The sequence below is a fragment of the Mustela lutreola genome, chromosome 15, assembly GCF_030435805.1.
Source record: "Mustela lutreola isolate mMusLut2 chromosome 15, mMusLut2.pri, whole genome shotgun sequence".
NCBI classification, from domain to species: Eukaryota; Metazoa; Chordata; class Mammalia; order Carnivora; family Mustelidae; genus Mustela; species Mustela lutreola.
Window position 1 is genome coordinate 21,110,355 of NC_081304.1, and position 18,054 is coordinate 21,128,408.

General features: G+C 39.5%; 1 protein-coding gene and 1 long non-coding RNA gene across 7 annotated transcripts in view; one reads left to right on the top strand and one right to left on the bottom strand.

The window, feature by feature from the left end:
- Window positions 1–6,104: 6,104 nt before the first annotated feature.
- On the top strand, window positions 6,105–11,706 carry KRT40 (keratin 40). The gene is made up of 7 exons (XM_059147940.1): window positions 6,105–6,548; window positions 7,247–7,329; window positions 7,592–7,748; window positions 9,135–9,296; window positions 9,369–9,494; window positions 10,816–11,036; window positions 11,560–11,706. The coding sequence occupies exons 1-7, from the start codon at window positions 6,105–6,107 to the stop codon at window positions 11,657–11,659; spliced, it is 1,293 nt and encodes a 430-aa protein (XP_059003923.1). The 3' UTR covers window positions 11,660–11,706.
- LOC131815872 (uncharacterized) overlaps window positions 6,299–18,054 on the bottom strand; it is a 150,291-nt gene continuing 138,535 nt past the window's right edge. For 3 of the 6 annotated variants that reach the window (XR_009347873.1, XR_009347875.1, XR_009347871.1), the window contains exons 3-6: window positions 9,046–9,304; window positions 7,522–7,727; window positions 7,244–7,317; window positions 6,333–6,596 (exon numbers count right to left, since the gene is read on the bottom strand). This is a non-coding gene — a long non-coding RNA (uncharacterized LOC131815872). Of the gene's footprint in view, window positions 6,597–7,243; window positions 7,318–7,521; window positions 7,728–9,045; window positions 9,305–18,054 lie in introns of all 6 variants that reach the window. The other 3 variants (XR_009347876.1, XR_009347874.1, XR_009347872.1) reach the window with 3 other exon arrangements.

Below are 18,054 nucleotides of genomic sequence, written 5' to 3' on the forward strand. Positions count from 1 at the left end.
TGTAGGACCCGTGCATTTACCCTAATGGTATTTTCATCCACTGAAACCAATTGCCTTGGATTACAAAATGTTATCCCTCTGATGAGGGAAACACTGAATGAAGTGCTTTTGGTTTAAAATAGTAATTTTGCCACAGGAAGGAACACTGGAAATGGTAAAAATTTAGGACAGTGGAGAATGTGTTGCAAAGGGGCATATACTTTCTCCTGGATAAATAAACCAAGAAAAATAGGCAAAAGACTTGAATAGTTGCTTCGCAGAAAAAGATATATAAATGGGCAATAAATGCATGAAAAGTTGCTCAGCATCAGTCATCAGAGAGATATAAATTAAACTATGATATTAGTTTAGATTAGATTAGTTTAGATTAGATTATTTAATGTGAATGTTGTGTGGCTGCATTCTTGAAGAACTGTTTGAATGATGGTATTATACTAGAATCAGAGAGAACACTTTTACACTGACATGTTTATAATTAAACTATGTGGCAATAACAAATATTGATGAAGATATAGAGGAATTAAATCTCTCCTACATTATTGGTAAGAGTATAAAAGGGTATGTATAATCACTTTGGGAAAAGGCCTGGTAGTTTCTTATAAAAAGAAACATATACCTACTGTATGACACAACTAGTCTACTCCTAAATATTTATGAGAAAGAAATGAAATACATATCCACAAAAATATTTGTACAGGAATATCTATGGGAGTTTTATTCATAACATCCCCAAAGAAGAAATATTCCAGATGTTCATCCAAGGAGAATTGACACATTGTAGCATATTCATACAATGAAATACTCCTCAGCAACTTTGTGGGTTTTGTTTTTTTTTTTTGAAAGAAGGGAAGAAAGAGAGAGAGGGGCAAGGAGGGAGGATGGGAGGGAGGGAGGAAGGAAGAAGGAAGGAAAGAGGGAAAGAAGGAAGGAAGGAGAGAGGGAGGAAGGAGATTGGGAGGAAGAAGGGACTAGAGGAAGGGAGAGAAGGAGGGAGAAAAGGAAGGAAGGGAGTGAGGGAAGGAAATACTGTAGAGCTGGTATAAGTGACAACATGGATGAAATAAAAATTGTGACACTGAGCCAAAGAAATCAAATAAAAAAGTACACACACTGTGATTTTACTTATGAAACTCACAAAAGGGAATACCAATCTCTGGTAACCAGAATCAGAGGAGTGTTTACCTTTGGGAGGTGGGAACTAAGTGAAAAAGGGTACATGGGAACATTCTGGTATCATGGAAATGTTAGGTATCTTGACTGGGGTGAGGGTTACATGGGTATATGCATTTGTCAAATTGCATTTCAATATATGTAAATTTCATCTCAACTTAAAAATTTTGGAAGAAAAAAAGAATATGTACTTGGCAATTACGGAGGTATTGGGGACCAAGGTTGATTAACTGGAGACCCTACATGGGCATCATTTTACTATTTATAAAGTGAAATATATCCATATTGTTTATGCCTTGACAACTCCATGTAGAAGTGACAGGTTATTATTTTTCCCTACAGTGAGGACTAAGTAAGTCCCAAAGGAGTTGCATGACTAGATGAAGACAACAGAGCTAGTTAGTAAGAGCACTGGAACGAGAATGTAAATATGACCAGGAGGATGTCACTGTTCGTCCTCCACCTATCTTCCTTGTCCTGCAGCATTCAGCTTCTTTCCTTAGCAATTATGTGTCAAACAAAAACCTCTATTGAGCCAAGTGTTTATATTTTTAGCAAACACTTATTAAGGGCCCATTATATTGTGTCCCAAGTGCTGAGGATCAGACAAATAAGATATGCTGGTCTTAGAAGAGACTTTTCCTAAAAGGAGAAAGAACAGTAAACACAAAATACTGATAATGGTAAGAGATGTGACAACTGCTGTAACGGACATGTGTGCGATGGGAAAGCCTCCATCTCGGTGTGAGGAGCTAGACATCGTTTCAGCTGTCTTAACAGGTGGTTTCATCCAGGGTGGCAGAAGAGCAGTGGACCAAGGAAGCACCACCTACAAAGCTTGAAGGATGGCTGAAGTCTGGGGTTTGTGAGACAAAGTATCGGGAAATTAGCCTAGAAAGGTAAACTGGCACCAGATTGGAAAAGGTCATTTGCCAAGCCAGGAAGTTGGGATGTTATAGGTGGAAAGTGGCAAAAAAATGGATTTGCATTTTATTAAAGTGATTACAGCCCTTGTAGGTGGATGTTCTGAGGTAAGGGGCACATTACAAGAAGAAACCATGATGTCATGTTATCATGACCTTTAACAGCATCTCTTTATTTTCTCTATTCCCAATGTCCCCTCCTTTGAGGATGATATGCCATAAAAAGGAATTCTGGGAAATTTCAATATTCTTTTTGTTGTTGTTTTGTTTTTGTTTTTATTTTTGTTTTTTCTTTTTTTTTAATTTATTTTTTATTTATTTTCACCATAACAGTGTTCATTATTTTTTCACCATACCCAGTGCTCCATGCAATCCGTGCCCTCTATAATACCCACCACCTGGTACCCCGACCTCGCACCCCCCCCCCGCCCCTTCAAAACCCTCAGATTGTTTTTCAGATTCCATAGTCTCTCATGGTTCACCTCCCCTTCCAATTTCCCCCAACTCCCTTCTCCTCTCTAACTCCCCATGTCCGCCATGCTATTTGTTATGCTCCACAAATAAGTGAAACCATATGATAATTGACTCTGCTTGACTGATTTCACTCAGCATAATCTCTTCCAGTCCCGTCCATGTTGCTACAAAAGTTGAGTATTCATCCTTTCTGATGGAGGCATAATACTCCATAGTGTATATTTGTTTTTGTTTTTAAGTAGGCTCCACACCCAGCATGGAGCCCAGCATGGACATTGAACTCATGACTTGAGATCAAGACCTGAGATGAGATCACGGATCAGACACTTAACCAATCGGGCCACCCAGGTACCCCAGCAATTTCAATTTACTAAGATAGGAACTAAAGCTATAGATTGTCATACAACACTACCTAATTAATCAAGCCCAAAATAAAATAGCCCTGTGTGCTGGTGCTCTCACTACTTTCCTCTCTCTCCATCCTCTCTCTTTCCATATATAACATTTTACAAATAGAAATTAGCTTAAGATTAAAGGAAATATTTCTTATTTTTACCTGCAGTTACTTTAAAATAATGACACATTGCTGCATTTTCATTAACTGGAATCTACAATAGACAACCAAGACATGGATTCTTTTCCAAGAAATCCTTCCTTTAATTCATTAGGTTACTGTGGAAATAAGAATTTTCCTTCAGAGATTTGCAATTTCTGATTTTCAAATGTTTTTGAGTCCTTGAACTCATGTCCTCTGCAAAAACCATCAATATACCGTCAGCACTCCAAGAACATGAAATGGGCAGGAGATATAAATGGACATTTCTCCGAAGAAGACATACAAGTGGCCAACAGACACATGGAGAAAAGTTCAACATCACTTGCCTCAGGGAAATACAAATAAAAACCACAATGAGATAAAACCTCACACCAGTCAGAATGGCTAAAACTAACAATTCAGAAAGCAGATTTGGTGAGGATGTGGAGAGAGGGGAACCCTCTTACACTGTTAGTGGGAATGCAAACTGGTACAGCCACTCTGGAAAACAGTATGGAGGTTCCTCAAAAAGTTAAAAATAGAGCTACCCTACAACCCAGCAAGTGCACAACCCAGCAAATAAATAAAGGTATTTATCCAAAGGATACAAAAATAGTGATTTGAAGGAGCACATGCACCGCAATGTTTATATTAGCACCATCCACAATAGCTAAAATATGGAATGAGCCCAAATGACCATTAACTGATGAATGGATAAAGAAGATATGGTGTGTAAATATATAGTGGGATATTACTCAGCCATCAAAAACAATGAAATCTTGACGTTGGCAATGATGTGAATGGAACTACAGTGTATTATGCTAAGTGAAGTAATTCAGTCAGAGAAAGACAAATACCATATGATTTCATTCATATGTGGAATTTAAGAAACAAAACAGATGAACACAGGAGAACAGAAGGAAAAATAAAATAAGATAGAGAAAGAGAGGGAGGCAAATCATGAGACTCTTAAACATAGGGAACAAACTGAGGGTTGCTGCAGGGGAGGAGGGTAGGGGGATGGAGTAATGGGGTGAAGGAAGAGGGCATTAAGGAGGGCATGTGATGTAATGAGCACTGGGTGTTATATGCAGCTGATGAATCACTAAACACTACCCCTGAAACTAACACCACACTATGTGTGAACAAACTTGAATTTAAATAAAATGATGAAAGAATAAAAAAGAACATTTAGCATTGTTGAAATGTAAAGAGAATCACTAAAATCAAACCCAACTCCACTCTGAATAATAAAACCCAAGAGTCTACAATGATACCTCCCTGAAGGTTCCCAATCCTATCTGATCTTGGAAGCTAAGCAGAGTCAGTCCTGGTTAGTACTTGGATGGGAGAGTAATAAATCCTAAGAGGCTATTTACACCCATCTATTTAAAATCTCTTGGTTTGTTTTTGGTTTTGGTTTTTCCATTATCACCTACCTAGGTAAGAGTGTTCAGAGTTAGAAAAAAAGAAACGAAATTTTTCTGGATCATGAAAATTTTAACTTTGTAAGAATAGGGGTTTTTTTTTCCAAATTTTAAAGTATCTGGAGGCAATCTGCTCTCCCACCCTTTGAAAATGAAATAAATACCACAATTACTCCAAGCAAAGTAAAAGAGATTATTCTACATACTGGAGAGGAAATTCAAGACATAGTCTTAAAAAGTTTTATCTCAGATCCCTATCCATTTGGTACTGCACCAGGGATTTCAACCAATGGAACTGCTGGTCTGGAACTCACCTTATACCATTTTATTCCCCAGTCCCATTATTTCAAATTTTTATACTTGTGGCCTTAAAAAAGAAATAAATAAGAGAAAACAGAGTCTATCTCAGGAGAGAAGCCTTCTGTAGCTTCTTAGCCCCTATTCTGAAGTATAACCCATGAGGGCTTAGTTTCCCAAGAGACTAAAAGATTATAACCTACAAATCATATTTCATTAGGGTGCCTGGGTGGCTCAGTGGATTAAGCATCTGCCTTCAGCTCAGGTCATGATATCAGGGTCCTGGCATTGAGCCCTTCATTGGGCTCCCTCCTGAGCAGGGAGCCTGCTTCTCCCTCTCCCTCTTCCCTCCTCCCTGCTTGTGCTCTCTCTCTCTCTCTCTGTGTGACTCAAATAAATAAATAAAATCTTTTAAAAAAGAAATATTATTTCACTCTTATTATTAATACAGGTAAAAAACAGTATCCTAATCTAAAATATGAGCCATAAGAATGTGGAAAAAACAAGTTTCAGGAAATCAAAAATCACCACTCCAGATCTTAACAACCAATTTGTATTTTTGCGTTGAGGACACAGATTATGCCCATCAGTTATGTAAATTGACTTTTCAATTTGCGCACAGGTAGACATGGTTCATACACACACATGCACGCGCGCGCGCGCACACACACACACACACACACACACACATACTTTAAACCCAGTTCACACCTCACTCCTCTACCATGTGAACACAGCAAGACCAAAAAAGCATTACAAAGATTGATAACAACATAGAACATTTTATGATGGTGGCACAAACAAATAAATGGCATTTAATGATAAGTGATATGAATTTTTAAAGGATACATAAACAATTTCCAATAGATAAGAGTAAAATCTGTGGGAATATTATTTTCATTATTTGTAATCAATTGTATCTCTAATTATTGAGTGGCCAAATTTTTTCTGCCTTTCCATATTCTACCAAAAAGACAATGCTTCCTATGAAGATTTTCTGAACCAAGCATTTAATCCTACTGGCACATGGAAATAGTGTCCTTACTTGGTAACCTGAAGTTATGCCTCTTTTATGAGGCATAAAACTCTTCTCAGCAAACAAACAACACTAATGAATGTTCATATGAAAACTGGCACCAACAATGATAAACAGAACATCTGGTATATTCTGTAAATACTCATTTTGTGGGCTGTATAAAAGTCTCAGGAAGCAAAGAGACCTTGGGAGCCAGTCAGTTGGAGTTTCACAACTAGTCTTTGTTCTTCACATCTAACAGGATGACTTCTGACGGTTCCCCCACGTGCTGCTCTTCTGAATCCTGTGCCAGAGCTTCTGACTGTGCATTTGCTTCAACCTGTTCCGTGGACACCACTTGCCTCCCCAGCACCCCTGCTACATCCAGATGCCAGACTCCCAGCTTCCTATCCAGGTCTCGTTTGCCGACTGGTTGCCTCACACCATGCTACTTGGCTGGGACTTGTAATCCGTGCATGGTGGGGAACTGTGCTTGGTGTGAGGATGGAGTGTTCAACAGCAACGAGAAGGAGACAATGCAGTTCCTCAATGACAGACTCGCCAACTATCTGGAGAAGGTGCGTGGCCTGGAGGAGATGAATGCGGAGCTGGAATGCAGGATCCGAGAGCAATGTGAAGAGGACCTCCCACTGGTGTGCCCTGATTATCAATGTTACTTCGACACCATCGAAGAGCTCCAGCAAAAGGTCTGATGTCTCTCATTGCCCTAACCTGTGATTTGCTTTATCCTTATACTAAAAAAAAAAAAGAAAGAAAGAAAGAAAAGAAAAGAAAGTCTGTTCTATGGAAGTCCCCCCCCCCCCCCAGGGAAAGGGATCTTCCAAGAAGTAGTGTGACTTAGAGGAAAAGGTGGTGGGCTGAGCATCAGCAACCATCAGCATTAGCCATGGGGCTCCAGTAATCATGAAGTGGCCCAAATAAACTCACTCACATCTAGACTATGTCATCCAGAGAATGAGAAGAAAACTGTATGTAACACTGGATATTTATGCTGCTATCTTTAACATAGATATTGAAATATCATCTTTTTAATCGTGTAATATCATCCTTGTAATCATTATCTTTTCTTACTGATGAATTTTTAACATTGTGGATGGGGATACACTCATAATACAAACTACCTCGGGAGAAAAATCCAAGTTCAACTGCCAGGAATATTGCAAAATGTCTTAGATCACTGAAAAATCTTTTTTTTCCATTTCTTTTATAAATTGGTCCTGCTTTTCTCTTCATTGAAGTGACATGGTTAATAAGAAAAATAGGCTGAAAGCTATTTTATACTTTCTTATAAAGACTTCTAAAAGATGGCATAGTTGTTAAATAAATAGTTATTTACATTTCTTTCAAAGAGCCCTCTATTACATACAACTAACTTACTTACCAGATCTTGTGCACGAAGGCAGAGAATTCTAGACTTGCTGTACAGCTTGACAACTGCAAACTGGCTGCCGATGACTTTAGATCAAAGTAAGTTAAATTTGAATTTGAAAATAATTTATGGCTGCCCCTCTCTCTCTCTTTCCCCCAAAGTCTCTCACACATGCACGCATCTGCACACACCACCGATATTCTCTATATAATTACTTTAAGCTAAGAATGCTCACAAAACTCATATTTGTTATTTGGGATATGGCTTCCTTGAGTCCTTGTGTCACTCACCAGCATGCCCAGCACCATACGTGGTGTCTAGCAAAGTAATCACCATCTTGTATCTCTTCGGCTCTAAAAGGTACGAGTCTGAACTGTCTCTTCGCCAGCTGGTAGAGACAGACATTGGCGGCCTGCGGGGGATCCTGGGTGAACTGACTCTGTGCAAAAGTGACCTGGAGGCCCATGTGGAGTCTCTGAAGGACGATCTCCTTTGCCTTAAGAAAAACCATGAAGAGGTGAGGAAAGTGGTAAAATTGCGGAACAAATGTAGAAGTGACAAAGTCACACTGATAGATTTCATGTTGTGTATATAAATCTAACTTGGACAGATATTGCTAAAGCTGGAATGAGATTACTCGAGGCACCGTTACAGGATTTTTGTTCCCTTAGTGCCCACAGTTCTTGGTCATAACGTTTTGAAGAATGAAGAAGTAGACCAGATAAAAGAGTGGTGGCAGCAAAGCAAAATTTATTGAGTGATAGTATAAAGCTCCTGGAGAGGGAGGGGAACCGAGATGGTTGCCGTTTTCCCTTTCCAGTTTAGCAGTTTCTAGAAGCTCTTTCCAGAAACTATCTTGAGCATCCTGAGTGTGGGCCTCCTGTGGCTTGGCCACTAAGGTGCGCTGATCAAGGCTTTGATGAGGCACCTGTCTACCTATCAGGTTATTGTTCATGTGTTGCTGGTCTTTGGGGCTGATATCTGGAGACTAACTGCCTCAATTTGAGATAGTGACCAGTGTTTTATGGGTAATTGTTTGTTTCAGGATATTTGGCAAAAGTCACTTCTGCAGAGGCTGCAAGATGGGAGGCTATTAAGGTCTTGTCCTTGCTGTAAAACAGGATGCTAGCACGGTTTTGTCTTAGCATCCTGATCCCAGTTTTCTTTTTGGGGACCCTGGCCCTCACGACCCAAGTATCCAATTAACCTCTAACAGCACTAACACTGTCCAGGCTGATCACTCCAGCATATCTCTGGATGTACATATGGAATGGCCCCCAGCCAGTAACACATGAAAGAACCACTGTTTACCTGCCATTGCTTTTGTGAAGGAGGCAACTCTATAAATGGCTTTCCTTGGAGGCTTTATGCCAGATGTACCTCTAATCCATAAAGTATGAAAATCAGACTGATAAACACAGGGTATGAAGGCCATTTCAGAATGGGGATAACATTTCAGAATGGGGATAATATTTGGGCCACTATTTTGAAATATTCTGTCTCTATAAACCTTTTCATAAAATATGAAGTATATGATTATCTCACATTGATGAAGCTACAGAGTGAAAAGTTGAATAATGTAACATCGTATATTTTCCCTTTGAGCATGTGATGATGATAATAGCATTTACTGAGACCTTCCTCTGTGCCAAGGACTTTCATAAGTGATTTATATGAATATTAACTTGTATCTCACACAATAACTCTCTGGGGAAGGCAAAATTATTATACCCATTCTGCAGATGCAGAAACTGAGCAATAAAAAGAGATTCAACCTAAGCTATCTGACTCTAAATCCTACATTTTTTACTCACTTCTCCAGAAACAGGATGCCCTTGGGATGTCAAAGTGAATTTTCTTCTCCAACCCTCTGTGGCTTTCTTTACTCCATTTCCTCTTTCAGGCGGTCAGCTTGCTCCGGGAACAACTCGGTGACCGACTCAGTGTGGAGCTGGACACTGCCCCCACCATCGACCTCAACAGGGTCCTGGATGAGATGCGTTGTCAGTATGAAACAGTGCTGGCCAACAACCGCAGAGACGTGGAAGAATGGTTCGCTGTTCAGGTCAGCATCTGGAGCAAGAAAAATGACAGGCTTCGTCCTTCTTTGCATCCTCTGATCATACCTGTGTTTCAGACCGAGGAGCTGAACCAGCAGCAGGTGTGCAGCGCAGAGCAGCTGCAGGACTGCCAGGCAGAGATCCTGGAACTGAAACGCACAGCCAATGCTCTGGAAATCGAGCTCCAAGCGCAGCAAAGCCTGGTATGGGAAGGAAAGACAGCTCTGTTTTTCTCACTAAACAATCAGGCCCTGAGATGCTATCCCCTCTTCCATAACCCCAAGGAGAGACCCACAGTTCACAGGGCAGAAAGTCTGAATTTCTAATTTGCAACAGCTGTATTCCCTTGTTTTCCCCCAAATACTGCTGCTTACCTAGCTAGAAGCAGGGGTAATAGGTCAACAGCTTTGTACTGTCCCAGCAGGATGCCTGACCCTCCCTCCTGGCCTTGAGCATGATCCCCAGCACCTTCCAGAGTCAGAGAGAGAGAGAGAGAGAGAGAGAGCGCATGCAGGAGGGTAGGAGCAGGATGAGAGTAGAATCTCTGAGCCAAAGGCATTCAAGTATTCTAGTGGGTTTTAACTCTGTTTTGATATGGGCCATGTTCCCAAACTCATCATCATATAAAAGAATGGTATTCACACTTTGCATTCTACCACTACCCTAAAATTTCCCAGGATCCACACCTCAACCAGACCCTTCACTCACCCCACACCACCAAGCAACCAGAATACCATCCACTGGGAGCCCCTGGCTGGCTCAATCAGAGGAGTGCGACTCTTGTTCTCAGGGTCGTGAGTCTGAGCCCTACACTGGGCATAAAGATTATTTAAAATAAATAAACAATTTAAGAAAAAAAGAATACCACACTAGCCGCATCCAGTGAAACACCACTGTCTGTGCCACGTTACAGCCTAGGGAGACTGTCTTGGTGAATAATAGCTGCACATTCATCCTCTGAGAGCCTTAAAAGCCTCACAGTAGCTTTACGGGGTAAACCCCTTTACTAACCCCACTATATAGATGAGGAAGACTGAGATTCAGATTACATAGGGGCCATGCAGTTTTTTAAGAGGCAAAAGTGGAAGCTGGATCCAGCTGGTTCAATCCCAGAGCCTTTGCTTTGAACCACTCTTTAGGGCTCCTCCCCACCTCAAGCCCACACTCAGTTTCTCCTCTCAAATGCTGTTGACCCTCCTGAAGCTACATCCGAGTATGTTGCAGGTTGTAGTGAGCACAGTGATGGTAGGAATAACTAACCCTTATACAGCTTTTAAAAATTTTTCCAGGCACTATTCAAAGTGCCTTACACATATTAATCCATTTAATCCTCACAACCATCCTATGAGTTAAATACTTTGCATTACCCATTTTTTAATAGAATAAAACGGAGGCTCAGAGAAGCTAAGTCATTTTCTCAAAGTCACACAGCTGCACTAGGGTAGAGCAAGGATTTGAAAGCAGCGCTCTGGCCCCAAGACTATGCTAAACAGCCCTCCTGAATACACTCTTTTCCTTCTGCAGACAGAATCTCTGGAATGCACTGTGGCAGAGACGGAGGCCCAGTACAGCACCCAGCTGGCCCAGATACAGTGCCTGATTGATAATGTGGAGAACCAGCTGGCCGAGATCAGGTGTGACCTAGAGCGGCAGAACCAGGAGTACGAGGTGCTGCTGGACACAAAGGCCCGGCTGGAGTGTGAGATCAACACGTACCGTGGTCTCCTTGAGAGTGAGGACAGCAGGCAAGTTCCACATGATTATTCTCCAAATCCCCCAAGTCACAAAGAGGCTCATGCAGGAGAATCCTGCCTCCTCAAGGTCTGCCCAAGGTGAAACCTCCCTAACGCATTAAAGAATCTCCTTACAAGGGTAAAATACAAACAAACAAAAAATAGCTCAGGCTAATCACATGACAGTAGAAGTGTTCAAAAGTATTCAGAAGTTCAAAAGCGGAATGAGTATCATATATAAGATTCCATGCTGGCGATCTCCCTTTGTTCCTGTCTGGCACCAAAGGGAAATCAGGAACATGCACAAGACAACATCTGCAAGTGAAGTAAACATGTAAAATTGTATTCAGCTGGCGTAGCTGCAGTGCATATGGAACTGCAATGCTGGGTCCAGGCTTGACATAGGCTTAAGTCAAATGTTACTCGGCGAAGAGTGTTCAGAAGATCATTTGCAGGGCAGATATTGGCATGACCTTTCCTGAGTTGAAATTCTATCCAGCTTTCCCTTGTTAAACCTGGTTCAAAATTTCCACAGGCTCCCCTGTAACCCGTGTTCTGCCATAAGCACATCAAGCAACACCTGTGAGCCTTGCTCGGCGTATGTGATTTGCACGGTCGAAAACTGCTGTACGTGAGCGCTAAACCCCCCGTGTGTTGGATGGAGGAATCAAAGTCGGCGGGGTCCTGGAAATTAAAAGGGGCAGCACAGACAGCTGCACCTGAAAGTCAAGAAGGCATTTCTACCCTAAACTTGTCCTCTAAACATCCTCACTATATTTCTGCTTTATCATTTCCTCTCCCGCCTGCTTGTGATATTAGAGCAGTCTATAAAACTTTCTTGCTCCAAATAAAATGTGTTTCATTCCTTTAACATGGCAAACATATCTTTGTGGCTTATAACTGTGGATATACTAATGATGTGATGCCAGGGTAATTGCCTATGCCTGGCTTAATGCAAAATCAAAGTGGAACTGAAGTAGGAAACTTTATCCTTTTCTACATGGACATATATAGAAGGAGTTCACCTGGGTTGTCAAACACTGAAATGGCCATTTTATTTTTGGATAAAACAATAAGACCTTCCTCAGTAAAATCTCATAGAGTCCTAATTTTTAGTTAAGGATATAATATCCTTGGGGCACCTGGGTGGCTCAGTGGGTTAAGCCTCTGCCTTCAGCCCAGGTCATGACCTCAGGGTCCTGGGATCGAGCCCTGCATCAGGCTCTCTGCTCAGCAGGGAACCTGCTTACCCCTCTCTCTCTCTCTCTGCCTGCTTCTCTGCCTACGTGATCTCTCTCTGTCAAATAAATAAATAAAATCTTAAAAAAAAAAAGAATATAACATTCTTGTAGCTTTAACAATGCACTAAATAAAATGCCAGTAATTTTAGCACTTAGTGTTGCATAAAATTTTTAATCTAAAAATATAATGCATCACTCATTTGTAAGAACCAGCAAAAAGCCTTGCATTCTAGTGTCTGTGTATATAGTCCACCATGAGAACTCTCATGTGAAACAATGGCCTCAAAATTTACCTGCTCTAAATGCAAGAAGCATTCATGACCCAAGGACTAGGGCTTCTCATAGTATGTATTTGGTATTTACAACTCATGGATTACTTGCTAGCCCTACAGAGGTGATATTTTCTCCCTATATCTCAGCTACTGATCTCAGTCTGGACCTAAAGCCCAACCTTTCTCTCTCCTACACAGCCTCTTTCCCAGAAGGCTCCAGCCAGGACAACACTGTAAAGGGAACTCCTTTCTATTACTCTCAGACTTGCTTTTCCAGCATCTGGAATGTGCTGGCTCCCCAGTCCCTGGGGCAGGAAAAGAGGCTGTACGAGGGTCTTGAGCTAGAGTTTAAAGACCTGGTTACTCCTAACTGCAAGGGGACAAGAAAGAGTTATCTTCCCACGTGCCCCAAAGGAGAGGAGTACCAAATATGGGTGAGTGCTGAATTCTCTCCCACAGCAGCCTTGAAACACCTAGATGAAGAAAGGTGGAGGAAACCTCAACAATAAATCTGCTCTGGGGAAACAAAGCAAGGAGAGCTTGGAGAATGGTAAGGGATACAGTTTGGTTAGAGTGTAAGCATCGGGTACAGGAGCCAAGGGATATGAGGTAGAGTCAGCTGGGTCAAGACTGGGGGGGGGGGGTCTTAATTGCCTGGCAATCAAAAATTTGTACATTGCTTTGCAGGAGAAGCACTGAGCATTTCCTCACTGGAAAATGGTGCTATTAAGGCAGATAAAGAAGCTCTTCAAGATAGACTATGTCATAGAATACTCACAGGTTAGTCAGATTGCCAAAAGTTAACAAATGAGCTGGTGGTAGCAAATGAAAGTGACAGACACCCAATGTTGTCTCAAAAAAAAAAAAAAAATGGTAATGAAAGAAGGAAGAAGGGGCACCTGGGTGGCTCAGTCGGTAACTGTCTGCCTTAAGCTCAGGTCATGATTGTAGGGTGCTAGGATTGAGCCCCACTGCCGGCTCCTTGCCCAGCAGGGAGCCTGCTTCTCCCTCTCCCTCTGCCTCCTGCTCCCCTGTTTGTGCTCACTCTCAGTCTTTCTCGCTGTCAAATAAATAAATAAATAAAATCTTAAAAAAAAAAAAAAAAAAACAAAAAACGGAAGGAAGGAAGAAGCTACCTTCATGGCTGAAATGCTATATACTTATGAGTAAGACATTTCCGATCAAATACACTTACAGAGAAGTGTGTAAACCTGGCGATTCACAGACCCGTACCCCTGGGGCTAATAATAAATTATATGTTTATGAAAAAAATAAAAAATTTTAAAAAAATACGCTTACAAAAAAAAAAAAAATACGCTTACAGGGAAAGGAAAATTGATCAAGCAGTACCGAAGATGTCCAAGATGAAAGAAATGAGGAATATAATTGATGAAATATGATACTGAAGAAATCATAGAGGAGTCAGCTCCAGAACACAAATAAAGCAATCAGCTATGGAAGGAAGGAAAACCTCTACCCAAGACACTCAAGAGAAGAAAAGTGAGAAGATGAAGAAAAGGGTATGAAAACAAAAATACAAAATAATTGTCAAATTCTGATTCTGAAAGTGATACACCCAAGTAGTTGTAGAATGTGTAGAAAAAAATAAAGAAGAAAATAACATTAATCAAAGTTATAAAACTCAAAGTCCTTTTTATGTGTTTTTAAAATGATTACAATTTCAAATGCTATTATTTTTGGAGTCAGATTTATCCATTTTTTGTGGTTTCTTGATTTTGAGTCATTGTCACTCTTAATTTATGATTAATTTATAAAAATTTTATAAATAAAATTAAAAATTTATACACTCTAAATTTATAAAAGAATTCTCTTACGCTTTCTCTTGGCACATCTATGACTTCCATTTTTCGCAAGTGAATCTATGATCCACTTGTAATTCAAGTATATGAATAGAGTAATGAGCATTACCAGAGCGACTCAGCTGTATCATATCTTAACTTTCTGTATTAATATCAGTTTATTGGGATCTAATTTTCATACGGTAAAATGCATCAATGGAAAGTATGCAGTTCCACAAAATTTGAAAACATACAGTCATGTAATCATCCAGATCAAGATACGAACTAGCATAGCAAGATGTAAAATACCAACCTTGAGAGTATCTTCATGCTCTTTCCCAGTCAGCTCACCTCCCACATGAGAAGACAATCACTACTCTGATATCTAAGGCTACAGATGAGTTTTACCTGTTCTTGAAGTTAATATAAATGTAATCATACTGTTTGTACCCTTTTGTGCCTGACTTCCTCAGGCTGACATAATGTATGAAGTTCTTCCGTGTTACTGTGAATACCAATAGTTCATTCTTTTTTGTTACTGAGTATCAATCTATTCTATGAACATACCACAGTGTGTGGATCCATTGTCCTCCTTGTGAGCAGTTGGGTTGTTTCCAGTTTGGGTGCTATTGAGAATAAAAATGCTACAAGCATTTTTATACAAGCCTTTTTGTGTATATACATGCACTTACTTCTCTTGAGCACAGAACTAGTCATGTATCTGCTGGGTCAAAGGAAGGTCCTTTATAAAATAGTGAATCCTTTCACCCAGCAAGTGGCCTGCCCTTTTGCTTTCTTAGTGGTATATTTTAATCAACAAAAGATTTTAACTGGAATGAAGTGTTATGTTTCTTAGTGTTCTCCATGTGCTAGAAATCTTTGCTCAGCACAAGATTATGAAGATACTCTTCCATGTTGCTTTCTAAAAACTCCATACATACAATCTTCACATTTAAGTGTTTAATCCATCTTGAATTAATTTTTATAATTAATTTAAATTATTAAATTAATTTATTGTTTATTATATTAATATTTATTATAAATATTAAGTAATTTAAATCTAAATTAATGAATATTTATTATTAAATAAATTTATTTATTATTAAATAAATTTATTTATTATTAAATAAATTTTGTGAGGTAGAAGATATAGTAATTTCTTTTATACAATTTTATACAATTACCTCAACATTTATTGAAAAGGCCATCCTTTTCTCATTGACCTATTTGGGAAACTTTTTCAAAAATCAACTGACCACTGGGGTGCCTGGGTGGCTCAGTGGGTTAAAGCCTCTGCCTTTGGCTCAGGTCATGATCCCAGGGTCCTGGGATCGAGCCCCACATCAGGCTCTCTGCTAGGCGGGGAGCCTGCTTCCCTTCCTCTCTCTCTCTCTGCCTGCCTCTCTGCCTACTTGTGATCTCTGTCTGTCAAATAAATAAATAAAATCTTTTAAAAAAATTAATTTAAAAAATCAACTGACCCGCATGTATATGAGTCTATTCCTAGAATCTGTACTCTTTTTCACAATTTGCCAACCCTCATGCCAATATCACACTATCCAACTATTGTAGCAGTATAGTAACTTGTATGAATTTTTACTCTCACCAGCAATAAATGAAAGGCTGTATACAGTACATTTGTTATCAAACTGCGATTTTTTCCAATCTGATAGTTGAAAAGATAAAATGATTTCTCAGTGTACTTTAAGTTTACATTTCCTTTTTTATTAGTGACATGAAGCATTTGTTCTAAGGCACTTTTTAAATTGAATGCCTTTTGTATTTTCTTTCCGGTCATTATCTACAATGTTACTGCAAATATGCTTTCCCAGTTTGTCATCTGTCTTCTGATTTTAGAGGTTGTGTTTTTACCAATGTACAAGTTATTCGGTGTCGTCAGTTTATAAGTTTTTATGGTTTCTTTATTTTGGTCATTATTAGAAAGGCCTTCTGACTTTAAATTTATAAAAGAACTCTCATGTTTATTAGCACAATTATTATTTCATTTTTTTGCATTTGAATCTTTGATCAATTTGTAATTTGTTAGGCTCCTGGGTGGCTCAGTCAGTTAAGCATCTGCCTTTGGCTCAGGTCAATGATCCCAGGGGCCGAGGATCAAGTTCTGCATCAGGTTCCCTGTTCAGTGGGGTGCCTGCTTCTTCTCCCTCTGTCCCTCCCCGTGGTTGTGTTCTCTCACTATCTCTCTCAAATAAATAAAATATTTTTTAAAAATTTATAACTTGTCCTACTATAAGGCACGAGGTATGATTCTAACATTTCCTGCCCTACCTTTGACCTCAAGTGATATAGAATTGTCCCTAAACTACCTATCACAGTCTGTCTTTTCCCCCACTGATTTTAAATGTCACATTTATCATATACTAAATCCCAATCTGTAAGGAGGTCTATTTTTTTTTATTTTTTTAAAGATTATTTATTTATTTATTTGTTAGAGAGGGAGAGAGCACAAGCAGGGGGAGAGGCAGACAGAAGGAGAAGCAGGTTCTTCTTCCCACTGAGCAGGGAGCCCAATGCAGGACTCATTCCAGGACTCTGGAATCATGACCAGAACCAAAGGCAGATGTTTAACCAACTAGACACCCAGGTGTCCCAAGGTCTGTTTTAGACTCCTTATTTTTATTCTGTTCATTTGTCTGGTTATTCAGGGATGAATACTATAGTACTTTAATTATTGAGGCTTTAAAATAGAAAGGACTAATCTCTTGGCAACTTTTCTCTTTTAGAACTTTCCTGGCTACTCAAATTTGATTAATTTTTTCTCATAAAACTTCAGAATTATCTTGTCTAATTGAAACGAAATCAATTTTGGGAGGATCTCAATAAATTTATTGGAATCTAAGTTAAATTAATGTAGAGATCACTGACATTTTTATAGTGATGACTACAGTATTTCAGGCCAAGAACATGATAAATCTTTCCATTTATCCTAATTTTCTGTCCTCCGATGCATTTAAATATTTTATTCATGTGACCTACCTTTCTAACTAAATTTACTCCTGTGTATTTTATATTTGTTGATGCTATTGTAAATTATTGTGCTTTTTCCTTACATTATGTGATATGCAGAATAATGGGCCCCCAAAGATGTCCTTATCCTACAATCTTTGAATATGTTAGGCTACATGACAAAGGGGAAGGCCACTAATCAGCTGACATTAAAATAGGAAGATTATCCTAGATGATATGCATGGGCCCAATATAATCACAAGGTCCTTAAGTGTGGAAGAGGGAAGCAGAAGAGTCAGTGTCAGAGTCATGCCATGTGAAAAAGATCTGCCACATGCTGGCTTTGAAGATGGAAGGGGCCACTAGCTAAGGAGCATGGGCAGCCTCTAGAAGCTGGAAAAGTCAAGGAAATTATTCTCTCCTAGAGCCTCCATAAAGGATCAGGAACAAATAACTTTCTTCAGAAAATGCTGAGAAAGTATTCCTGAGAAAGAAAACACATGCCTTTCAACTGATCATGTTTAAACAGCAAACATAAGTCAACACCATGATAAATTTTTAGCTAACATAATTCTACAAGCAAACACTGAGCGCTAGAAATGTCATAAAATGTCATAAAATTTCCAAGAAATTTCTTTTTAGCAATCAAACCCTACCTGGAAAACTGAAACGGGAATCTAACAATCACCTTTAAGTAGTGTCTTATTTAAAACTAACAATTTAACCCATACTCACAATGTCTGAACAATGA

Bases quoted from the DNA above. Each gene is read 5' to 3' on its own strand.
- KRT40 (XM_059147940.1), top strand. From the start codon at position 6,105: ATGACTTCTGACGGTTCCCCCACGTGCTGCTCTTCTGAATCCTGTGCC. The intron at 7,749-9,134 runs GTGAGGAAAGTG...TTCCTCTTTCAG, and splicing joins TTAAGAAAAACCATGAAGAG to GCGGTCAGCTTGCTCCGGGA. The intron at 9,495-10,815 runs GTATGGGAAGGA...TTCCTTCTGCAG, and splicing joins TCCAAGCGCAGCAAAGCCTG to ACAGAATCTCTGGAATGCAC.